We start from the raw sequence: 24523 nt of genomic DNA on the forward strand, positions 1-24523 counted from the left end.
CCTGGGGCAGCCATCAGAAACTCTGCCAGCAGCGGTGGACACGGTTTGCAATTGACTCTGACTGAACAGGTAAGAATGGGTACCCTGCCCCTCCTCCACTCCCCATGGACCCAGGCAAGCGTTTAGTCCCTGCCCAGGGCAGTGAGAGAACCCATCTGAGGGTCATTTCTGGGGTCAGCTGTGTCCACGAGCAGGTGCTGAGCAGTGATAGCCTTTCTGGGAGAGACTCGGAGCCAGAGGTGGGAAGCTATCCTTTCTTATTCAGCTGGACTATGATGGGGGAGAGGGGTAACATGTGGGGAGCTCCAACGTGTCCTGCCAGCTCCTCACTTGGTCTAGGGGTCCCCAAAATGCTGCAGATATGGTAACAAAATTCTAAAGATATGGAAACAGGTGACCCCATGCTCTCCTGGTTCCTAGAACTGTCAGGGTAACCTGCCAACTCCCTCCCCTCAGGGGCTGCAACAGAAAGAGCAACATGCGGTGGGAGGGCAGTTCTGAGTTTGAGTGGTCTTGGGGGCCTGCTGGTGGCTGCTGGGAATCAGTTCCCCACACAGGCTGGTGGGCTTGGAAGGGGTCCCTTCTTAACCCCATCCAGCTGCCCAGCCTGCACAGCGGGTGGTGCTGGCGGGCTCCTAAGGATCTCACCTCCCCCTGACTCCTGGTGACCCATGTGAGGTCCCTCCTCTCCTCCCATGAGAATCAAGGGAGGGGGTCTCTATGTTGCTGGTCTGGGCATCTAGATGCGGTGTCCATGGAGTGGGGCAAGAGCACCCACTTTCTTTTTTTCTTTTTTAAAATTGATTTTGGGGCAGGGGGAAGCAAAACATTGATTTGTTCCACTTATTCATTAATTGGTTGTATTTTGTATATGTCCTGACTGGGGATCAAACCCATAACCTTAGTGTATCAGGACAACGCTCTAACCAACTGAGCTACTGGGCCAGGGCCCATTCCACTTACTTTTTTTTTTTTTTTTAGATTTTATTTATTGATTTTTGGATAGAAGAGGGAGAGGGAGAGAGAAAGAGCGGGAGAGTGAGCAAGATGGGGGAGAAGCAGGAAGCATCTACAAGTAATAGTTGCTTCCTGTATGTGCCTTGACCAGGCAAGCCCAGGGATTTGAACCAGCGACCTCAGTGTTCCATGTTAACGCTTTATCCTCTGAGCTACCACAGGTCAGCCCATTCCACTTTCTTAACAGATGATATATTTCAGAACAGTTTTAGATGCACAGTATTATTGTGGATGGTGTATATCCTCATATCCCCCTTCCTACTCCCCCTGTTTATACCTGCTGTCACTGCAGTACCTTGTCACAGCTGATGAGTCAGGACTGAGATGTCATTAATAATCAGAGTCCAGGCCCTGGCCGGTTGGCTCGGTGGTAGAGCATCGGCCTGGCGTGCAGAAGTCCCGGGTTCCCGGCCAGGGCACACAGGAGAAGCGCCCATCTGCTTCTCCACCCCTCCCCCTCTCATTCCTCTCTGTCTCTCTCTTCCCCTCCCGCAGCCGAGGCTCCATTGGAGCAAAAGATGGCCCGGGCGCTGGGGATGGCTCCTTGGCCTCTGGCCCGGGCACTAGAGTGGCTCTGGTCATGATAGAGCGACCCCCCAGATGGGCAGAGCACCGCCCCCTGGTGGGCGTGCCAGGTGGATCCCAGTGGGGCGCATGCAGGAGTCTGTCTGACTGCCTCCCCGTTTCCAGCTTCAGAAAAATAAATAAATAAATAAAAATTAAAAAATAAGTCCATATTTACTCAATTTCCGCAGTTTTCCCCAATGGCCTCTCTCTACCCTAGGACCCTATCACGATCACACGTGACAATCTTCATGTTCTCTTAGGCTCCTTCAACTGAGTTAGTTTCTCTTCTTTCCTATGTGGATATCTTGAGCTATTGCATACTACAGGTTGTCCCCAGTCAGGGTTTTCTGGTATCTTTCTCATGATTGTGTTAAGGGATATGCCTTGCTGTCCTATGGCTCTTCATGGCTGACATTGACCCTCATCTCCTGGCCAGGGTACTAGTTAGGCTTCCCCACTGTCCTCTCAGAAAGGGGTACCTCTACACACCCACCTTTTGCCAGGACCACTCTTCCTCCTCTGCCCCACAGGCCTACACACCACTCAGGGACCATTTGGCCTACAGGAAGCAGGGCCACCATCCAGGACCCCAGGAGCTAGCGTCACTTTGACCAGACTCAGGCAGCCCCCACCAGGACTATACTCCAATGTGGGCCCAGAGAGATTTCAGCAAAGACATGTGGCTAACTCCATCTGCTCCCAGACTTCCTTATACCCAGCCTTCTGGGGTCTCTTTCCCTGTCACTTCACAGGGACCAAGTAGCAAGACTTACAGTCTGGCCTTTGGCATCGTCTACCAGACTTGGATTGGGTCACCTCTGACCCCAGCTGTCCTGGATGGTGCAAAGCCCAGGGGAGGTTCAGCCTCGGGGTTGGCGGGGCAAGACTTGCCAACAATTTGCCATGAGTTTCTCCTGAGATAGCTGTGCTAGCCTGTTGAGTTGCCAGGCTCTCATGTGAGTGGGCTGGGTACCCCAGGAGTATACCTCTGGCTCTTGCCTCTATCCTGGAACTCAGTGCTTTTATAAACCTACCTAGGCCACTGTCTGTGTCTGGTGCTTGAGCTGGTCCTGCCTTCCCTGGATAGCCAAAGGCCCTACCTTCTCCCCTGGTTCCTGCCTACTGGAGGTGGTGGGGGAGGCTGGATCTGGCCCTCGTGTGGGTCCAGGCTGCTTGCGGCTAGGGGCAGGGCTGAGGACAGGCTTGGTGGTCCAAGCTCTCTCCTTGCATACCATGGGAGTGTATAGCTGGCCCTTGTGGCTCCCTGTGTGCACAGATGGCCAGGGCTTTGGGAAGGGGGAGTTGCAGGAGGCTTAGTCAAGGCCCCCAGCCTCATACCAACTGACTTGGCTAAGGTGGAATTTCCTGCATGTCCCCTGACCCCTGGCTGGTACCAGGACTGACCTCGTCCAGCAGATGGACAAGACTGAGGCCATTGGATAGACCCTAGTCCTATCTCTTCCCCATCCATTTCCTTGGAGCCTGCGTCTTTCTGGGGCTGTATGTATACTGGGGTCAAGAATCAGAGCTTTGAGGAAGCTGATGAGGTCACCTGCAGATTCGCCTCTGAGGAATAGGGATCTGATTCCAACTTGGATTGCTAGCAGGAGAGCTCCAGAACCACAGGCTTCACAGGGGCATGGGACAGGCCTGGGCACTGGCTGAGACGTTGGCCCGTTAGATGTGACATTGTAGACACATCAGGGTAGGTCCCAGGGTTTTGTTCCTCCCCAGAGTCCACTGAACTTAGCCCTCAGGGCCCTGAGACACCCACTAGTCAGCCCATTCTCCTTGTCTTCCCATACTGGTTGGCTGGACTTGCATCCCCTGTCCCAGCCATGGTTCTACAATGCCTCCAACATGTAAGTGCTGCATGAGGTCTGTAGCTCCAGAAGGGCAGCCCTGCCTGTCCCCTCTGTGTGGCCTCTGCCAAGCCTACTGGCCCCGCCTGTCGGGAAATGCTCTCACAGACTGACTGAAATGCCTAGGGCTTGATGTCAGTGTGACTGGCTCTCTGTGGCCTTGGCTGGGCAGGCTGAAGGGGAAGTGCTCATCTGGGAGGGTTTGTGGGGCTTTCTCCCAGTGGCTTTAGATGAGGGCCGCTCCCTTGCAGCTTCCCCAGCTCCTGGGCATTCAGGGTACCTGTCTGCAAAACGGACAACCACTGTCCTAACTAGGTGGTGGATGCTACAGAGGAGTCTGGTTAGGGGTTCGTTCCCCACCAGTCCAGGACCCTGGAGGTGCTGGTCCCCATCTGTCCCAATGTCCAGTATAGGCCAGGCATGTGAAGGTACTAGGTACCTCTGACAGGGATAGAGGGGTAAGGGCAGCACGAATGCCTCTGGCACTGTACTTGATTTTCTTTAAATTTAGGTTTATAAACTATGTGCAACCTCTGTGCAGCAGGCTTCTCCCAAAGGTCTGGGGCCACTGAATCCTGATAAATCCCTACACTGGTGTCACCTCTTCCACAGGAATGGGCCAGGGAAGGCATGGAGCTGGTAACACCTTCCTCTGGTGCCACTCAGTGGAGTCAGTACACAGCTCATGGGGTCTGGCTTCTCTCATGAGTATCATATTTCCAGTGTTTGTCCAAGTGGTGGCCAGTGTCAGAATTTCATTCCTCTTCTGGCTGAGCAGCATCTGACCCATGGCTGGACCCTCATGCACCTATTGTAGGGCTGGTCCGGCCACACTCTCACCTGGCCTGTCTTCCAGGAATCCTCGTACCTTGATGACCTCTCCAATGCCTCCATTTTCTCCTCATCTGTGGACTCCCTCTCAGACATCGCAGACACCCCTGACTTCCTGCCCGCCGACAGCCTCAGCCAGGTGCCCACCATCTGGGACGTGAGCACCGGCCCCTCCACCCATGACAAGGTCAGTACACCTTCAGACCTCTGTGTCAGTAAGTGGGTTGAAGCTGATCAGACACCGATGAGACTTTTGGTCCAGTGTCCTCACGTTGTCTATACAGCCCAGAAAATACAAGGGTTTGGTTTTGCGGGGGAAACTTCTGTGTTGGGCACCTTGCCTCTCCTTCTGTGTAAGTGCCCAGTGGCTCATTCTCCATGCCCTACTCTTTTTTTTTTTTTTTGCATTTTTCTGAAGCTGGAAACAGGGAGAGACAGTCAGACTCCCGCATGCGCCAGACTGGGATCCACCCGGCACGCCCACCAGGGGCGACACTCTGCCCACCAGGGGGCGATGCTCTGCCCCTCTGGGGCGTCGCCATGTTGCGACCAGAGCCACTCTAGCGCCTGAGGCAGAGGCCCGGGCCATCTTTGCTCCAATGGAGCCTTGGCTACGGGAGGGGAAGAGAGAGACAGAGAGGAAGGCGCGGCGGAGGGGTGGAGAAGCAAATGGGCGCTTCTCCTGTGTGCCCTGGCCAGAATCGAACCCGGGTCCTCCGCACGCTAGGCCGACACTCTACCGCTGAGCCAACCGGCCAGGGCATGCCCTACTCTTTGCTGGGCCTGCCGAGAAGACAGAGGTCCCTAGGAAATGAGTGCAGAATGTCACTTCTCGTGGTTCTCACCTAGGGTAGTCCTGCCCCGAAGGGACACTGGGCCATGTCTGGGACATCTATGGTTGTCACAACTGGAGCATGTAGGGGCCAGGAATGGTGCTCAACCCTCCACAGTGCCCAGGATGTACCCCCATAGAGAATGACCCAGCCCCAATTTCTGCTCTGCTGAGGTGGAAGGACCTTGGGCTAGCTAAACAAAGTCATCCCCTGTGGAGGCCACTCTGGGGCTGAGGGCTGGAGGAGGAATTATTGACCAGGCTGGGTGGCAGAGATACCTCATGCAAAGACATCGTGACATGAACTAGCCTGATGAGCCCCAAGGTCAATGATGGGCCCTGTGCCTGGCCAGGTAAGCCAGGAGGTGAAGCCAGCCCATAGGGCTCACAGGTGAACAGAATCACCAAGTATGCCAGGTCTAGACTCCCATAGATGCCCAGGAGCAGGCAGTAGGGGCACCCAGCATGGGGGTGGTAAGGAGACAGAGAGTGCCCAGGGCAGTGCAGTGAGGTCCCTGTCCTTGGCAGCTTGGTAGATGATCTAGGCTCATCCCAGTGTCTGGGCAAAGGGGCCCAGCAGGACAGTGGCATCACTCATACCTCTCAGGGCTCTCAGGTGGTACCTAGCTTCTAGGAGGAGGGCATGAGGGCAGCTGAAACACTCGCACCATGCATCAAACCAGCCCACCTACTAGGAACCCTGACTCAGCCTTCAGGGAACCTGGCTGAGACTGTTTGTTTTTGTTAATTAAAAAAAAAAAATGGAGAGGGACTTGATCATAGGTTTCTGTCTGACTTCCTTGTACCTCAACTTCCATTTTATTTTCTTTAAAAACAAAAACAGTGCCTGACCAGGCAGTGGCGCAGTGGATAGAGTGTTGGACTGAGATGTGGAGGACCCAGGTTTGAGACCCCGAGGTCGCTAGCTTGAGCGCGGGCTCATCTGGTTTGAGCAAAAGCTCATCAGCTTGAACCCAAGGTCGCTGGCTCAAGCAAGGGGTTACTTGGTCTGCTGAAGGCCCACAGTCAAGGCACATATGAGAAAGCAGTCAATGAACAACTAAGGTGTCGCAACGAAAAACTAATGATTTATTGCTTCTCATCTCTCCGTTCCTGTCTGTCTGTCCCTGTCTATCCCTCTCTCTGACTCTGTCTCTTAAAAAAAAAAAAAAAACACCCTTTGGCCTTGTTCTTAGCCTTTGGACACAGCCTAGTCATAAAATCCACTTGCTTATCACATTACTGAATCCCTGGATGACCCTTGTCCCTCTAGACCATAAGGGACACTTGTGGTCCGGGGCACCCAGCAGTCAGTCATGGTCTTGGGACAATGAGGCTGAATGAGAATGGCCACATATGTTATTTTCATGAAACATGGTTTGGGATCAGAGTAGGTCTTGACTATCAGACCCCCAGAAGGCCTGTCCTTGGCCTGGACCTCAAGGGGAGGGGGGTCTGTCTTTTACCAGAACCAGATGGCAGGCAGAAGGAAGGAGGCAGACGACTGGCCGTGGGCAGAAAGAAGGGCATGAGGATGGCATGGAAAGCCCAGGTCTAGGCCAGTGGTCCTATTGAGGTGCTTCCTTAGCACATCAACCTGCAGGCTCATGTACATTCCCCCTCATCTCTCCTGCAGTTGTTCTTGCCCAGTGGGCCGTTTACGAGCCTCGAGGACCCTGTGTCCTCCCTCCCCAGCACCCCACTTCTCGTCAGCTACCAGGTGAGCTGGGTCCCTTCTCTAGCCCTGCCCACCTCTCCTGGGACTAAGGAAGGCCATTCACACTTAGGCACCTACTGTGTGTCAGACCCTGGGCTGGCTTAGAAGAAGGGTCAGCCTATTTTACAGGTGGGGAAACTGAGGTCCTAGGAAATACCATGTTGTGGGGAAGAAATGTGGGCTCTTTCCCTAGCCATCAGAGGCTGGCTGGTGGGCCAGGTCTCCAGCCCTTGGGGGAGGCTGGCTGTGCTGGGCAACAGAACTGTCCCCGACATGTTGACACCATCCTTCAGTCTCAGAGTCAGCCAGAGGAGGAGGAGGAAGCAGAGGAAGATGAGGCGGAGGAGCTGGGCCACACGGAAATCTACGCAGACTACGTCCCATCCAAGTGTGAGTGCACAGCCTCCCCAGGCCCCTGGCATGTGGGAGGAGACCCCCGGGGGACACTCTCAGCAGGCAAATCCAGTTCTGCACAGCCCTACCACACCTCACGACTCCTGCAGGAGGGTGCCCAGTTTCAGGGTCCCTGAAGCAGTGAAGGTGGGACTGGTAGGGGTGGAAGGAGGGGTGCTTGTGTAATTGTAGTGGTAATCCACACCTTGCCCAGAACCAAGGAAGCTAGAGAGTGAGATGCAAAGTAAGCCCACCTCCCTGCCCAGCAAGGATTTTATAGGTCTGCCCCTTTCTCCTTTATGTAAAGTATTGATGGGCATCCTCCCCCAACCCTGCTCTGCGGGCCCTCATCCTGGTCCAGCCCAGCTGAGACCCTGACCATGCCCCTGACAATGCCTCTCCAGCCAAGGTCGGGAAGCAGCACCCAGACCGTGTTGTGGAGACCAGCACACTGTCCAGTGTCCCCCCACCGGACATCACCTACACCCTTGCCCTGCCCACCTCCAACAGTGAGGTCCTATCTGCCTTGCAGCTGGAAGCCATCACCTATGCCTGCCAGGTGACTCCAGAGTCTCCCACCTGGTCCCATCCTGTGTTGGGGGGGTGTCAATGCCCATGGGGGTGTTTGGTGCCCTCCTACTCATCCTGTGTGGGAGGGGTCTTGATAGCCACCAGACCCAGACCAAGTACTGTGTGTGTGTGGGGGGGGTCTTGGTGCCCATCTGACCCCATCTAGCATTGGGTGGGCCTCAGTGCCCACCCCAGCTCCATACCCTAGGGGAGGTTTTCAGTGCCCACCTGACCCATCCCACATGGGGTGGTCTCTGTGCCTACCCAACCCACTGCTCCTTGTGGGTTATCTCAGTGCCTATCCAACTGGATACTATGGGGGGAGTCTCGGTGCCCACCTGGCCCTGTCCTGCATGGGGGGTTCTGATCACTGCCCCACATCCACAGCAACACGAGGTCCTGCTCCCCAGCGGGCAGCGCGCAGGCTTCCTTATTGGTGACGGTGCCGGAGTGGGCAAAGGACGCACAGTGGCGGGCATCATCCTTGAGAACTACCTGCGGGGCCGCAAGAAGTCCTTATGGTGAGTGTGCCCTCTGCACGTGGAGTAGGCAGAGCCAGTGGGAGTGGGGGATAGCTGACACCCATCAGCCCGTATCCCCCAGGTTCAGCGTCTCCAATGATCTCAAGTATGACGCAGAGCGCGACCTGCGCGACATTGATGCTCCTGACATCGCGGTGCACGCGCTGAGCAAGGTGGAGGGGTGGCCCCGTCGCATGGTGGGGGGGTCCTGGTGACCCTGCAAGAATGCCCACGCCTACCCCCACCCCTTTCCCTAGATCAAGTATGGTGACAACACTACCTCAGAGGGCGTCCTGTTCGCCACTTACTCCGCCCTGATTGGGGAGAGCCAGGCTGGCGGACAGCACCGTACACGCATCAGGCAGATACTCGAGTGGTGCGGGGTGGCCTTCGATGGCGTAGTATCCTGGCCTGAGCCGAGGAGCAGGAAGGGACGAGGGGGCGGGGTAGGCATGGAGGGTGGGAGAGGGTTGGAGCGTACAGGCGCGTCAGAGGGGTAGAAGTGGGTACCGATTGTGGGACAGGGCTGGAAGGGGCAGGGCCGAGGAGTAGGAGGAGGGATGGGGGTGGGACCGATGGGTGGGAGGGGCCAACAGGGGGTGGGGCTAGGGGGGAAGGACCGTGAGTGGGAGGGGTCTGCGTCAAGGGAGGGGTTAGAGGGGCTCAGAGCTAAGGAGGCCATGGATGTCACTCTGGTGCAGGAGAAATTTCTGTCAGGACTGCTTGTGAGGCTCGCCCTCAGGGGAGGCTCACTCTCAGTGACTGCTTCTGTCTGCCCCTCGCAGTCTAGCTTGACCTCCTGGTTCCAGTCTGCGGGACTGTGACCACGTCACTCTGCGTGGTGCTTGGTGGTGAGAAGATAGGGTGCGGAGCCCTTCCATCTCTTCCTCTCCCCCCTCCCCTCTCCCCCTCCCCCCACATCCTCCTCTCCACGTCCCAAGATTTGGGGGTTTCTACCTTTCTCTCCATCTCTCTCACACTTAGGATACTTGGATAGCTTTGTGTTCTGCTCCTACCAGACTAGAAAAGCAAAGAATTAGGAAGGTGGCAGCAAGAGTACAGTTTATTTAAAATGTTTATTTTGTTGATTTTAGAGAGGAGATGGGAGAAAGCAGGACAGCAACAGGAACATCTGTTTCTATATGTACCCTGACCAGGGATCAAACCAGCAATCTTTGTGCTTTGGGATGATACTCTAACCAGCTGAGCTATCCAGCCAAGACAAGAGTGCAGCCAGTTTAAAACATCTTTGTTAATTTCTGCAATCCCCAGTCTCCCTGGCTCAACCTCGAAGCAGGGTATGAGGTAGGAGACTCTCAGCTCCCAGGGATTTGTGCCAGGAGGTCCCCACTTTATACTCACAGTATCTTCCTCTGGCATGGAGGCAGCTTACAATGTCTCTGCTGTGCAGCTCTGGAGTTGGCCTGGTGTGGTGGGCATCCTGTGGGTACTCAGCTTTCTGTTCGCCACCTCCCCAGGTTGTTCCCTGAGTGAGATCTCATGATCTCATGTTATTGTTCTCCCTGGAGCAGGTTTGCTTGTCACTGCGCATCATGCTACTCTGTTCTGTCCTTATTCAGTCATTTCCCCATCACAGGGACATTCTGGGGGCTTCTAGCTTCTGTGTTATACACAGTCTTGTGTGATTCCCAACTCTCTCTCTCTATGTCCTTGGGACCATTCCAGAAATGGGGCGACCAGCTCTGGCAGACCTGGCCCCAGACAGAGATAAGAAGAGGGATGTAGGCTCTTCTTACATCCCTCTTGTGTGTCCTTTCTGGTCACGTGGGCAAATGGGTGGCTTTACTGGTTAGATAACGCAGAATAGCTCCTGTGTGCCCAAAAAAGAAACAAGGTTATTGGTGCACTCTAGGCACCCAGACGACACTTCACACAGCCAGAGGAAGAGGATAGTGTAAAAAAATACATTTGTGTTTCATTTGGACTCATTTTTTCATTTGGATTTTGCAAATTCTGTCAACCTTTTATCCACATACCACATGTACGTGTGCATATATATGTGTAAACACACATCTTGTTTTTGTTTTTTATATGTCCCTGGTATGAAACAGTTCTGGCCATCAACACAGACATCAAACTAGAATGAATTAAGGATTGTACATCCACTTTGCTCCTGACTGATACAAGAGCACCACCAATCAGGTGTCTTCTTGCCCATTGCCAAAGGATCACACACCTTGTTTTTAAACTAGGCTCATGATTGCCTGACCTGTGCTGGTGCAATGAATAAAAGTGTTGACCTAGAATGCTGAGGTTGCTGGTTTAAAACCCTGGGCTTGCCCAGCCAAGGCATATACGAGAAACAGTCAATGAACAACTAAAGTGAGGCAACTACAAAAATTGATGCTTCTCTCTTTTTCTCTCTCTCTTTCTAAAAATCAATAAATAAAGCCTTGCCTGACCGGGCGGTGGCACAGTGGATAGAGCATCAGACTGGGAGGAGGACCCGGGTTCGAGACCTCGAGGTCACCAGTTTGAGAGCGGGCTCATCTGGCTTGAGCATAAAGCTCACCAGCTTGGACCCAGAGTTGCTGGCTCGAGCAAGGGGTTACTTGGTCTGCTGAAGGCCCACGGTCAAGACACATATGAGAAAGCAATTAATGAACAACTAAGATGTCACAACGAAAAACTGATGATTGATGCTTCTCATCTCTCTCTGTTCCTGTCTGTCTGTCCCTCTCTCTGACTCTCTCTCTGTCCCTATAAAAATAAATAAAGCCTAAAAAAAAACCTCAATAGGCATATTTACCTGTAACCTTTTTCCCTTTAAAATATTGTGTGCTTTCTATATCTTAAAATTTGTTTCTTCAGTATCTTTTTTAAAAAGTGGGATCAGGCCCTGGCCAGTTGGCTCAGTGGTAGAGCGTCGGCCTCGCATGCGGGAATCCCAGGTTCGATCCCCGGCCAGGGCACACAGGAGAAGCGCCCATCTGCTTCTCCACCCCTCCCTCTCTCCTTCCTCTCTGTCTCTCTCTTCCCCTCTCGCAGCCAAGGCTCCATTGGAGCAAAGTTGGCCCGGGCGCTAAGGATGGCTCTGTGGCCTCTGCCTCAGGTGCTAGAATGGCTCTGGTTGCAACAGAGCGATGCCCCAGATGGGCAGAGCATCGCCCCCTGGTGGGCGTGCCAGGTGGATCCTGGTCAGGCGCATGCAGGAGTCTGTCTGACTGCCTCCCCGTTTCCAACTTTAGAAAAATACAAAAAAAAAGGTGGGATCAGCCCTGGCCGGTTGGCTCAGTGGTAGAGCGTCGGCCTGGTGTGCAGGAGTCCCGGGTTCAATTCCCGGCCAGGGCACACAGGAGAAGCGCCCATCTGCTTCTCCACTCCTCCCCCTCTCCTTCCTCTCTGTCTCTCTCTTCCCCTCCCGCAGCCAAGGCTCCATTGGAGCAAAGTTGGTCCGGGCACTAGGGATGGCTCTGTGGCCTCTGCCTCAGGCGCTAGAATGGTTCTGGTTACAACAGAGCGACGCCCCCTGGTGGGCATGCCAGGTGGATCCCTGTCGGGCGCATGCAGGAGTCTGTCTGACTGCCTTTCCGTTTCCAACTTCGGAAAAATACCAAAAAAAAAAAAAAAAAGTGGGATCAGTGTAGATTTATGAGAAGTCGTAGACAGAGACCCAGCTCTCCATGGGAAGTCACAGCCCACCTCTCTATTCAGAGGCTCTTTTTTCTTCATGGTCATTGGTGTACATCTTTGTCAGTGTCATCTATAGGGTCTTTACAGGCACATTTCCATCAGTAGTTTTCTAGTGGCCTAGGGGCTGGTTCCCACTAGCCCTGGTGATCTCACATACACCAAGGCCCCCCAACCATGATTGGACACTCCACCCTGGGCACTTTGTTGAGCTCCCCCAACTAGGAACAGGTAGGTTGTGATAGTCACCTTCAGAACAGTCCTTAACCCACGCCTGCCAACGATCGTGTTTGATGAGTGCCACAAGGCCAAGAATGCTAGTTCCACCAAGATGGGCAAGGCCGTGCTGGACCTGCAGAACAAACTGCCCCTGGCCAGGGTGGTCTACGCCAGTGCCACAGGTGAGAGGACAGCTACCAGGGACAGGGAAAAAGCCTGTTCATACACGCAGTCATCAATTAGCAGTGTCTGGCGTGGTGCATCCATGAGGGTGGGGGGTATCACAAGTGCCATTAATTCATTGACCTCATAGCTTGACCCAAAGGTAGAGCTCACTCTTCCCCAGGCCATTGGGAACTTCCACAGCTTCATGGATGCCAGCCTCTATTAGGGGCTCCCTTCTGCTAATTGGCTCCAGCTCGTTGTCTGTGGACACTTTCCTGGTACCTTCAGGTTCCTGTACCTGGTCCTTCAGGTCATTTCTGTTGCCATGTCCATGATTCCATCCCCAGCCTCGCTGGGTTGGCGGGGCTCACAGTGACTAATACCGCCACCTCCACAGGTGCCTCTGAGCCCCGAAACATGATCTACATGAGCCGCCTGGGCATCTGGGGTGAGGGCACACCCTTCCGGACCTTCGAGGAGTTTCTGCACACCATCGAAAAGAGGTGAGCACCCCTCCCTGCCTATGACAGGGACAGCTGAGGAGCCCACCAGGGCTCTGCTTGCAATATGCAGAGACCTGGTGTCTGTGTGCCCGGTGCACAGTCTGGTACACACTCCTCCAGCAACCAGAGGGATGTTCAAACACAAATCCTTCCTTTTCTCTGTCCAGCACTTTCTGTCGCCCTAGACGAAAGTGCTTCTCTCTGCTTTTCCTGCTTTCCCCCCACCCCCAGCCCCTCCTCAGCCCAGAAAGACTAGGCAGATGGGAGCAAAGAGTCTTTGCACCTACTGTCTGCATTCCCTTTGTGCACCAGGTCCTTTCTTGCCCTCCAGGGCTCAGCTCCAGCTGTCATGCCCTCCATGGAGAGGCTCCATCACTCAGTGGGACTCAGCATGTGGTCAGGTTGGTCCCTGCCAGTGCTCAGACAGCTTTGTCTCCTTCCACAGGGGTGTGGGTGCCATGGAGATCGTGGCCATGGACATGAAAGTTAGTGGCATGTACATTGCACGCCAGCTCAGCTTTAGTGGTGTCACCTTCCGAATTGAGGAGATCCCATTGGACCCGACCTTTGAGTACATCTACAACCGTGCAGCCCTGCTGGTGAGTGGAGTGGCCAGGGGTCTCTGACTGCATGGATATACTGTGTGTTTCCCTTTGGGATTATGCCCCTGTCAACTTCAGCATCTGTCTTTAAAGATGCTACAGGGATTTGTCAAGTTACAGAAAGGAGAAAGCCAGCCTTCCTGCTGTGGTCTTTGGCTGGAGCCCAGTCACTCAATTCTTTTCAAAGCGGGGATTCTTGTATTGACTGTAGTGATGTGGGCACACAGCTGGGCCCCGCTGTCCTCCCCACTATGTCACGAGCACTTTGCTCCTAGGCTGTTTTCAGTGTCCACGTCTCTGTTCACTATGGCATGACCCTCATCTTCACCATCTCCTCTGTCATGTGTCAGGTTCCTGTGTCCCCACTGTCAGATCACACTCACATGAGACATGCCTTGAGCATTGGATCTGTCTGTTTTGTGTCCTTACCTCAAACTAGGAGAGTGGGTTCTGCACACACTGGGATGTGCTGAGTAGCGTCTCTGACTCCCTGCCCCCCTTGATGCCAGGAACACCCTTAGTCATGACAACTGCAGTTGTGGTAGGGGACATGACCTAGTGTCTCCTGGAAGCAGGAACACTCTGGGTAAGAGCCCCTAAAGTGTGAAGAGTTGCCTGACCAGGCGGTGGCACAGTGGATAGAGCGTCAAACTGGGATGCGGAGAACCCAGGTTCAAGATCCCGAGGTCACCAGTTTGAGCGCGGGCTCATCTGGTTTGAGCAAAGCTCACCAGCTTGGTCCCAAGGTCAATGGCTCGAGCAAGGGGTTACTCGGTCTGCTGAAGGCCCACAGTCAAGGCACATATGAGAAAGCAATCAATGAACAACTAAGGTGTCGCAACGAAAAACTGATGATTGATGCTTCTCATCTCTCTCTGTTCCTGTCTGTCCCTATCTATCCCTCTCTCTGACTCTCTCGCTGCTCTGTAAAAAAATAAATAAGTGTGAAGAGTTGAGTGACTGCTGGCAGGAGTCACTGTAGTTCCCCCTTCTTTCTGAAATCTTAGCCCACATATGGCATCACATGTTTTGTTTTCAATGTTTCTGATTGTTCAGGTATTGGCAGAGCCTTTGTGTTGCTCTGTGTATACCCTTCCTACCCCAGGTACCACATCCCAGCAGAATGGGGGTTAGGAGTAAAGCTGGGCAGTAGCCAGTTCAGCTGCATGTGGTATGTCATTGCAGTGGGCTGAGGCCCTTAGCGTGTTCCAGCAGGCAGCTGACTTGATCGGCCTGGAATCCCGCAAGTCCCTGTGGGGTCAGTTCTGGTCGGCCCACCAGCGCTTCTTCAAGTACCTGTGTGTTGCCGCCAAGGTGCGCCGGCTGGTGGAGCTGGCCCGGGAGGAGCTGGCCCAGGACAAGGTGAGCTGGCGGCAGTTGTAAATGGAACCCCAGTATTTGTGTATGAGGAGTTGAGTGGATGGAACTGGCACCAGTGTCCATCTCACAATCGCAAACAAGCCTAAGTATGGCTGGGCTGAGTCCAGGAGGACAGAGGTGGTGAGAGTGAACTTAAGTCTGGAAGGTTCTGGTCTCACCTGAACCCAGCTTCCTGCAGCAGGTGGCAGGCACAGCCTTGCCCTGAGTTCTTCATGTCCAGGGCTGGCAGGTCCCTAGAAGAAACAGGACACAGAATAATGAGGGGGTCTGTAGAGCTGGGGCCAGGTGTCAGCTGCTGTTTTTCTCTGATGGGTCTGGGTGTGGGGCCTGGCAGCCAGCTGGACCCAAAAGGAAGCAGGAGGGAGAAGCTGAGGCAGATTGGGTTTCTGGCTGCAGGGGCTTCCTTGTGTGCCCCTTTGGAGCTGTGGGTGGGATTTCCAAATGGGCTCACTCCCGCCTCACTCCCCACAGTGTGTGGTCATCGGGCTGCAGTCTACAGGCGAAGCACGGACACGGGAAGTGCTGGATGAGAAGGATGGGCAGCTTGACTGCTTTGTCTCAGCTGCCGAGTAAGTGATACATGTAGGGGGGTGGCCACACCAAGAACCCCCTCACTCTATGGCTCACTGGGTCTCCCTGGCAGTGACCTGTGGCCTGGCCATGCCCCATGACTTCACCCATGGGAGCCTGAGCACTTTTGCTGAGCCCCATCCTCACAGACCTTACCCCAGCTTTTTTTTTTTTTTTTTAATTTAAGTGAGAGGAGAGATAGACTCCCACATGTACCCCGACTAGAATTCACCCAGCAACCCTAACTAGGGCTGATGCTCTGCCCATCTTCAGCCATAATCACAACCAGGCTATTTTTAGTTCCTGAAGCAGAGGCTCCACGAAGCCATCCTCAGTGCCTAGGGCCCAGGGCTGATGTGCTTGAATCAATCGAGCTATAACTGCAGGAGAGGAAATGAGAGAGGAGAGAGAAGGGGGAGGGGAAAGGGAGGAGAAGCAGATGGTTGCTTTTTCTGTGTACCCTGACAAGGAATCAAACCTGGGATTTCCACGTGCCAGGTCAACGCTCTACTACTAAACCAATTGGACAGGGCCCCAGCTTAGTTTTAAAGCTGCAAAGGTTAACTGGCTACTTGGGAATCAGAGAGTCAGTGGAGGGAGTCTCCAGATTTCAGAATGAGACTTCCAGAAGTGTATCCCCCATGTGAGAATGGTGCTGTGTTTTTTTGTTTGTTTGTTTCTGTTTTTTATTGATTTTAAAGAGAGGAAGGGGGGGAGACACATTAATTTCTTGTTCTGCCTATTTATGTATTCATTGGTTAATTTTTTTTTTTTTTTTTTACAGAGATAGAGTCAGACAAAGAGATAGACAGGGACAAACAGGAACGGAGAGATGAGAAGCATCAATTGTTAGTTTTTCATTGCACATTGTGACACCTTAGTTGTTCATTGATTGCTTTCTCACATGTGCCTTGACTGCGGGCCTTCAGCAGACCGAGTAACCCCTTGCTCAAGCCAACGACCTTTGGTCCAAGACTGGTGAGCTTTTGCTCAAACCAGATGAGCCTGTGCTCAAGCTGGCGACCTCGGGGTCTCGAACCTGGGTCCTCCGCATCCCAGTCCAACGCTCTATCCATTGCGCCACCGCCTGGTCAGGCTCATTGGTTGATTCTTGTCTGTTCCCTGACTGGTGGTCAAACCTGCAACCTTGGTGGTGTACTGGGACAACGCTCTAACCAACTGAGCTACCTGGCCAGGGCAGGATGGTGCTCTTTTAAGGAGGACTCCTGAAAATTTAGGGACTGACCACCTTCTTTTTTTTTTTAAGTGACAGAAGGGGAGATAGAGAGACAGACCACATTCACCCCGACCAGGATTCACCCAGCAACTCCCATCCAGGGCCGATGCTCAAATCAACCGAGCTCTCCTCGGTGCCCAGGGCCAATGTTTGAACCAGTCGAGCCACCAGCTACAAGAAGGGAAGAGAGAGAAGGGAGAGAGGGAGGGCAGAGAAGCAGATGGTTGCTTCTCATATGTGCCCTGACCAGGATTGAACCTGGGATGTCTGCATGTCAGGCCAATGCTTTGCCCACTGAGCCAGCCAGCCAGGGCCAGACTTGCCTTCAAGGTCCCCAAAATCCTAAGCCTCTCTTCCCAGCCCCTAGTAAGCAAGGGTTCTAACATGCCCCATGCCACCCGCTCATTCAGGCTCATCCCCCAGGGCCCAGCATTGCCTCCCTTCTTTAGGAAGCCCCTCAACCCTACCCACCCACCCCACCTGCCCTGATTTTGGTAGTCACCACATGTGTCCACCTCTTTGTCCCTCAGAGTTGGTCAGCTCCACATAGACACCCCCCCACACACACACACACACACAGTTCATTACAGCAAAACTGCCCTCTTGAGACTCCACCCCACTGAAATTCAGACCTAATTGCACACACAGCTTTACGTCCCGCCAGGTCTCCAAGCGGACAGCATGCTTATCCTCATAGTAAGCATAAATTCTGCTTCTCACTTTCAGGGGCGTATTTCTGTCACTAATTCAGAAACACTTTCCTTCAACCAAAAGAAAGCGAGACAGAGGAGCAGGCAGTAAGAGAAAACGTAAGCATCCACCCTGCCTGCATCTTTGGCTTGTGGCCCTCCTGGGCCTCCCTTCTATCCTCTCTCCTGCTGCCTCTCTTCAGCCCCTCCTTTCTGAGAATCCCAGGTTAGCCCGTCACTTTTGCTGCTCCCTCTGCTGCAGGGGTACCCCTTTCCCTATGTCACCTACAAAGGAGGGCTAGAGAAGAGTGAAACAGCCTACAGGGAGGGCATCCAGAGGGCAACAGGCACAGAGTGCCCTGACCACGGGTTCCCAGAAGAGAACTGGTAGGGGCAGCCTCCAGTCTCACTGCCCACTTGTGAGCTGCTATGAGCTGGGCCCCGAGCCAGACCCCCACAGGATGGAGAAGCAGGGCTGTGCTGAAGTGACCCCTGGCTCCTCAACTTCAGGGCGGCCTAGGGGCCGAGGCACCAAGGCATCCAGGCCAGCATACGACGTGGCAGGCGTGATTCGAATCAGTGATGACAGCAGCACTGAGTCAGATGTCGGCCTGGACAGTGACTTCCACTCCTCCCCCGAATCCCTGGTGGATGATGATGTGGTCATTGTGGATACCCTGGGGCTCCCTGCTGACGACCGCGGTGAGGCCTGTGACCCAGCACTTCCCCTCTTTACAGATGGGGAATAGGCTCAGCGAGGGGAGGTCAGCACCCCATGGCCAGTCGGCAGCAGAGCTGAGTTCACACAGGCAGTCTGGGATTAGAGAGAATGTCTGCCCCCCACACCTCCCCTGTACCTGGCTGTTCCCCAGGATGGTGGGACCCCCTTATTCTCAAGGACCCAAGGCTGAGTCCTACTGTGAGTGGGGTTGTGGACAGGTCACCTGGCCAGTCCCCCCTAACAGTGTGGCCCCACAGGCCCCCTGTGCTCCTCACAGCGGGACCTCCATGGCCCTGGCATCCTGGAGCGGGTGGAGCGGTTGAAGCAGGACCTGCTGGCCAAGGTGCGGGTGCTGGGCCCGGAGCTGCCAGTCAACACCCTGGATGAGCTCATCGACCAGCTGGGGGGCCCTGAACAGGTAGCTGAGGTAAGGAAACTCCAGAGGGGACCCCATCAGAGCCTGGACTTAGCTCTGGTGGCCACTACAAGTCTCTGCCAGCACTGCAAGATGGGGGTGGGGGTCCAGCATCCAGTGCTGGGGAAGGGAGGGGAAATGCTCACTCACCTCCATGACACCCCATGTGCCCATGGCCCTGTAGGTTCTGAGTGCTTTCTCAGGCCCCAGACTGAACACTCATCCCCAGTTTTCCCTGTTGGGATGTCCTGCTGCTGCCATCTCAGATCCTTTCTGGCTCCAGGTGGCTGGTCCCCGGACAAAGGCCATGTTCCGGCCCAGGGTCCATAGCTCCTGCCCTCATACACACACACACAGGGCTGGCTAGGATTTGGGGGATGGGGAAGACAAAGAAACTGAGGTACACAGAGACCACCAGTTGCTGCGCAGCCACACAGGCTAACAGTTGTCTTTTGTCCCGCCCTGTCACAGATGACTGGTAGGAAGGGTCGTGTGGTGTCCCGGTCCGATGGGACTGTAGCTTTTGAGTCTCGGGCAGAACAGGGCCTCTCCATTGACCATGTGAACCTCAGGGAGAAGGAGCGCTTCATGAGAGGGGAAAAGGTAGGATGGCATAGGAGTGGGGCACCCCTGTGTGCAGGTGCACATGGGTGGGGAGGAGGAGCTTATGAGGGACTACCAGAGAGGGGAGGCACAGGGATTCTGAGTCCTAAGGGGCTAGCTTTGGACCACTGACCACCCCAGCCCTGCTGTGGCTGTGCATACCTGAGTGGGGGGACACAGGCCTCCCTATCTGCCCCACCTTTAGTCCTGATAGAAGCTACTCAAGGAAACATTGGTAGGGCATCCTGGGTGACCTGAGGATGATCCACATTCCATTCTAAGCCCACTTGGGCCCCACCCCCAAGGAAGGCACCTCAGCTTGCTGTGTGGGTCACTGTAAATGCATCAGGATGACCCCAGGGCATAGGGGGTATGTGGGCAAGGAAGAGCATACCTTGCCAACCCAACCTGTCCGCATCCTCCCAGCTTGTGGCCATCATCTCAGAGGCTTCCAGCTCTGGAGTCTCTCTCCAAGCTGACCGTCGGGTCCAGAACCAGCGGCGCCGGGTCCACATGACACTTGAGCTGCCCTGGAGTGCCGACCGTGCTATTCAGCAGTTTGGTGAGCCCTGCCCCTTTCCAAGACACCCTACCCCAAGATGCCCAGCCTTGCCCCTGTCTCACCCAGGCTCTGCCCTCTCCTTGGGGTGGCCCCTGAAAGCTCCCCCTGTCTCCAGGCCGGACCCATCGGTCCAACCAGGTCTCTGCACCCGAATACATCTTCCTCATCTCAGAGCTGGCTGGAGAGCGCAGGTTTGCCTCCATTGTAGCCAAGCGACTGGAGAGCCTGGTGAGTGGTCAGGCTGGGCCATGGTAAGCTGAGTGGGGGCTGGTCAGGGGGCTTTTGGGGGACTCCCTGAGAAGGGTAGTGGGAAAGTGTGTGCAGTGTGTGATGGCTCCCTACCCATGGCAGGGGGCTCTGACGCATGGGGACCGCCGCGCCACTGAGTCTCGAGACCTGAGCAAGTACAACTTTGAGAACAAGGTACCAGGGAGGTTGGGGCCTGGAGAAAAGGGGTCCCAGGTGCCTAAGCCCAGCCTCTGACCTGGCCTCCTCTGCTCAGTACGGCGCCCGTGCCCTCAGCTGCATTCTCACCACCATCCTGAACCAGATAGAGAACAAGGTGCCCTTGCCTCAGGGCTACCCAGGAGGGGACACCGCCTTCTTCCGGGGTGAGTTGGAGGTGTGGCACAGGGTAGTTTAACGTGCCAGGCTTGGTAGACTGGATCTGTGTCCAAAGATCCCTCCAACACACCCCAAAGGAACACTGGTGGCAGAGGGATGCCGAGTGGGCCGGGACAAAGGGCATGTGTGAAAGTCCTCTTTTCCTGTAGACATGAAGCAGGGCCTACTGTCTGTTGGCATCAGTGGGCGGGAGTCCAGGTCCGGCTGCCTGGACGTGGAAAAAGGTGAGTCCCCCTTACCCTCCAGGTTTCCCAGGTAGGGAGCTGTGGGGTGGATGTGGGCTGACATAGCATGAGGCTCTCCTGTGCCCACAGACTGCTCCATCACCAAGTTCCTCAACCGCATCCTGGGGCTGGAGGTACACAAGCAGAATGCACTGTTCCAGTACTTCTCTGACACTTTTGACCACCTTATTGAAGTGGACAAGAAGGAGGGCAAATATGACATGGGCATCCTGGGTGAGTGCCACCAAGGGAGAAGGAGAGGCCTAAAGAAGTAACAGCCAGTGCCCCACATACCAGGCCCTCACCAAGAATACCAAGGGCCAAGGGGCCTCATACCAATAAAATTTCATTTGTAAAATCTGCAGAGGGCGTAGACTCCTTAACTATCCCCAAGCTAGTTGTGCAGAGAGGGGCCCGAGGGGCATGTTTTCTGTGGTCATAACCTGGTGTGAGTAGCCTGCAGGGGATGTTTAGGACCCCAGGCCACCAGACTGGAGGGGCCACTTGCCATCCGGGGTACTGGGCAGGGTTGTGGCCAGCCTCTACTGTGGGAACCTCCCCCTCTACAGCATACCTGATAACTTGGATTGACACCCCCACCCAAAGCCCAGAACCCGGAGCCACCTGAGTAACACTAGGCCTTGGGCTAGTGAGAAGCTACATGGCCTCCAGGTGAGACCATGCTCATGCTTGTGTCCTCTCCCCAGACCTGGCTCCAGGCATTGAAGAGATCTATGAGGAGAGCCAGCAGGTATTCCTGGCCCCCGGACACCCGCAGGATGGGCAGGTGGTGTTCTACAAGGTAAGTGGACACCAGCCTACCCTGACCCTTGTCCCCCCACCCCTACCCCACCCCTAATGCCCAAGTGCTGTCTGTGGCAGATCACCGTGGACCGTGGCCTGAAGTGGGAGGAGGCATACACCAGGTCGCTGGAGCTGACAGGCCCCCATGATGGTTTCTATCTCTCCTACAAGGTGGGTAGCACCAGGTTCAGGGAGCGGAGAACAGTACTGGGAGGCCAGAAGAATGGAGGGCAGAGGTCCAACTTCTAGCCCCACACCCTCCCCAACATGCCCACCCTGGGGACCCCCACCCAGGATGTGCTGCTTCCTGCCCCAGCTTATGAGACTCTCTGCCCAGGCTCGTGGCAACAAGCCAAGCTGCCTCCTGGCTGAGCAGAACCGCAGCAAGCTCTTCACCGTGTACAAGCCCAACATCGGTCGGCAGAGCCAGCTGGAGACCTTTGACAGCCTGTGCAGGAAGTTCCACCGGGTAGGGGCAGGGGCAGAGGAGGCAACAGGCAGGGAGGTCCCAGGATGTTGGTGTCTCTGGGTTTACATATCCCTTAAGTTGCCTCTTCTATGGCCTCCCTGGTGGGGTTTCTGCAGCTGCCAGACCTGCCCTCTGTGCCTAGTGCAGCTGGCCACCAGGCAGGGGCTGCCAGGTGTGATATGAGCCAGACTGGGAAACTCTGGGACTGTTTCCCCAGTTGTGCACTGGAAGTGTGGACAGGTCTCTCATTCAAGGTCTCACATGACTGTGTATCCCTAGGTGACAGCGGAGGACGCCAGGGAGTCCTGGGAAAATAACTATACTTTGTCGCTGAAGCACTGCAGCCACACCTCATGGTGAGGACTGGGGTTAGACTGGATAGTTGAAGGGCACACTGCATTGGACAGTACTGTTTTCTCTGGGCAGCTCTACTAGGGATGGTCCCTACACACCACACAGGTCCCTTTGGGCATCTGAGGCATCCACAGGATGTGGCAGTTAAAGAGATGAATTGAGCTAGAATGGGGGAGGAGCCTGTGGGTTGTAGGGGGTGTGTGGAGGCACTGCGTGTCTGAGCTGCCCTGCCTACCACGCAGGAACCGGCAGTGCCGTCTGGTGCAGGAGGGCAAGGACTGTGTGCAGGGCCTGAGGTTGCGGCACCACTACATGCTGTGCGGAGCACTGTTGCGCGTGTGGGGTCGCATTGCTGCCATCATGGCAGACATCACCAGCAGCAGCTACCTACAGATTGTTCGCCTCAAGACCAAGGACAAGAAGAAGCAAGTTGGTGAGTGGGCAGGTGCGCCAGTGGGAAGTGTGGGGGTTGATGGGCACTGCATCAAAAACCCTAACCCACCTGCGTGCCCTGCAGGCATCAAGATCCCCGAGGGCTGTGTGCCCCGTGTACTACAGGAGCTGCATCTCATGGACGCAGATGTGAAGCGCAAGAATGTGCATGCCCAAGGCTTCTCTGTGCCGCCTGCCCTGCGCCCACTCACACTGCCCTGTGCCCCCGGCGAGGTCCTGGACCTCACGTACAGCCCACCAGCCCAGGTCCTCCCACCACCCTCGCCCTTTGCTTTCTCCCTGCTCTCTGATCCTGCACCTGCCCCCAGCAGCCTGCTGCTTGGTGCCCCTGATGCCCCAGCTGACCCTGCAGCCCTTGTACACCAGGGCTGTGACATCAACTTCAAGGAGGTGCTAGAGGATATGCTGCGATCCCTCAACTCTGTGCCACCCCCAGAGCCATCTGGACCGCTGGGCAGTGGTTCAGGGATGGTGGGTGTGCCAGGGGGTGGGGGGGGCCCTGAGCGGCAGAGTGTCATCCAGTTCAGCCCCCCCTTCCCCAATTCCTAGGCCAGGGCTGTAGCCTGCGCCAGGTGTTCTTCCTGGATGAAATTTATTTATCTGTAATACACCACGCCTACACAGACACGGTCTGTACCAAAGTGAGTGGTAAGCAGGGCTCAGGTTCCCCTGCCAACTACTGAGAGGAACAGGGGCTGGGGTGTCCCTCATCCAGCCAACCAAGGCCTCCACTGTAGTGCCTTCCAGGCCAGTGCCTGGGCAGACCTCTCAAGATGCTGCCGCCTTGCCCAGTGGGGCAGCAGGTGTGTATGTCCCACTCAGGGGCTCAGGCAAGGCCTGGGCATGGAGTTCCCATCTCTGTGCCTCTCTTCCCCTCCCCAGCTTATCCCTTTCAGGCCTGGAAAGGCCAGAACCCCTGTAATACACAAAACTGGGTGGTCCAAGAGCCGGAAACTCAGGAAATCCCCGGTTCTCAGGGCCTTCGTCTCTGGGAGTCTATTTGGGGCAGACCCCCCCCCAATTAATATATGCAATCCCCCCCCACCTGCTCTTTGCTCCCTAAATTATTACCCAGCTGCCTCTTCCAGGCCCCGGAATCTGCCTGTGGAGCTGGAGGAGTGGCTGGCCCCTAGTTTCTACATGTATTTATAATTCTAGTGTATATATGTAAAAAGATCTTTTTTAAATATATGTCTTTTCACTACTTCCCAGGCTCTTGGCTCCTCTAGCCTACGGGGGCAGCAAGGGAGGGTGGAGGTACCACTGAATGTCCCCTCCACAAGGGGCATTTATGGGGTGTCTGGCCTCACTTTGGGGAATGAGGTTGGGGTGGCTACCACTTGCAGAGGATAGGTGTATGAAACCAGCCCACTGTTTGCCCAGACACCCTTCCCTAGGCCATTGCTTTAGGTCACAAGGGCTCATATAGCAGTCAGCTGCCTCTGGATTGGCTGAACCAGGCTCACGGTGTCTTGAGCCAGACACTCTGCCTCCTGCTCACTGGAGACACAAAGCCTACCTACCAGCCTACCTACCTGGGACCCTCATGATGGTGAGACCAGTTCCTCAGACACTCCCCACCCCTACCCTGTGCAGGACTTCCTCAGGGGATATTGGTTCTGGCAGGCAGGGCAGCCTAGGGATGGGAGGGCCCAAGAGCAGGGTCTGGTCTGGAAAACAGTAGACACACCAGGCTCCTTCTGGGGCCTGAGGAAGCAAACCAGGCCTCTGGCCCAGAGACTGGGAACTGCCCCCAGCCAGGAAGCTGACAAGTGGGCAGGAGCTACCTCCCTCACCAGGTCCCCATCCCCTGCTGCTGGCTTTCCCTGAGGATGCTACTTCCTACCCACTGGCTTCAAGTTATTCCCCACCCTCCTAGGAAAGACTGGGCAACTAACCCCTGCTTATACCAAATGAGAATTTTGAGCAGGCTTGAGTGCCCTGGCTCAGCCTCCATACAAGGTCAGA

General features: G+C 55.1%; 1 protein-coding gene and 2 non-coding genes across 8 annotated transcripts in view; 2 read left to right on the forward strand and 1 right to left on the reverse strand.

The window, feature by feature from the left end:
- SBNO2 (strawberry notch homolog 2) overlaps positions 1-23759 on the forward strand; it is a 70827-nt gene extending 47068 nt beyond the window's left edge. For all 6 annotated transcript variants that reach the window (XM_066277739.1, XM_066277750.1, XM_066277756.1 and 3 more), the window contains 28 exons: positions 4303-4464; positions 6746-6829; positions 7120-7216; positions 7624-7778; positions 8177-8310; positions 8393-8483; positions 8568-8711; positions 12245-12362; positions 12743-12848; positions 13294-13447; positions 14636-14812; positions 15302-15399; positions 17364-17446; positions 17837-18028; positions 18305-18474; positions 18934-19065; positions 19492-19627; positions 19743-19855; positions 19979-20050; positions 20130-20238; positions 20401-20475; positions 20566-20709; positions 21183-21277; positions 21358-21450; positions 21617-21748; positions 22028-22104; positions 22345-22535; positions 22620-23759. In XM_066277739.1, the coding sequence (XP_066133836.1) occupies positions 4303-4464; positions 6746-6829; positions 7120-7216; positions 7624-7778; positions 8177-8310; positions 8393-8483; positions 8568-8711; positions 12245-12362; positions 12743-12848; positions 13294-13447; positions 14636-14812; positions 15302-15399; positions 17364-17446; positions 17837-18028; positions 18305-18474; positions 18934-19065; positions 19492-19627; positions 19743-19855; positions 19979-20050; positions 20130-20238; positions 20401-20475; positions 20566-20709; positions 21183-21277; positions 21358-21450; positions 21617-21748; positions 22028-22104; positions 22345-22535; positions 22620-23104 (3819 nt within the window). In that variant the 3' untranslated portion in view covers positions 23105-23759. The remainder of the gene's footprint in view (positions 1-4302; positions 4465-6745; positions 6830-7119; positions 7217-7623; positions 7779-8176; positions 8311-8392; positions 8484-8567; positions 8712-12244; positions 12363-12742; positions 12849-13293; positions 13448-14635; positions 14813-15301; positions 15400-17363; positions 17447-17836; positions 18029-18304; positions 18475-18933; positions 19066-19491; positions 19628-19742; positions 19856-19978; positions 20051-20129; positions 20239-20400; positions 20476-20565; positions 20710-21182; positions 21278-21357; positions 21451-21616; positions 21749-22027; positions 22105-22344; positions 22536-22619) is intronic.
- Positions 10359-10499, reverse strand: LOC136321298 (small nucleolar RNA SNORA48). The gene has a single exon (XR_010728565.1). It is a non-coding gene; the product is annotated as a small nucleolar RNA SNORA48 (small nucleolar RNA).
- On the forward strand, positions 11168-11243 carry TRNAA-CGC (transfer RNA alanine (anticodon CGC)). The gene has a single exon. It is a non-coding gene; the product is annotated as a tRNA-Ala (tRNA).
- Positions 23760-24523: the final 764 nt, after the last annotated feature.

Source organism: Saccopteryx bilineata, chromosome 1, assembly GCF_036850765.1.
Source record: "Saccopteryx bilineata isolate mSacBil1 chromosome 1, mSacBil1_pri_phased_curated, whole genome shotgun sequence".
Lineage (NCBI taxonomy): Eukaryota > Metazoa > Chordata > Mammalia > Chiroptera > Emballonuridae > Saccopteryx > Saccopteryx bilineata.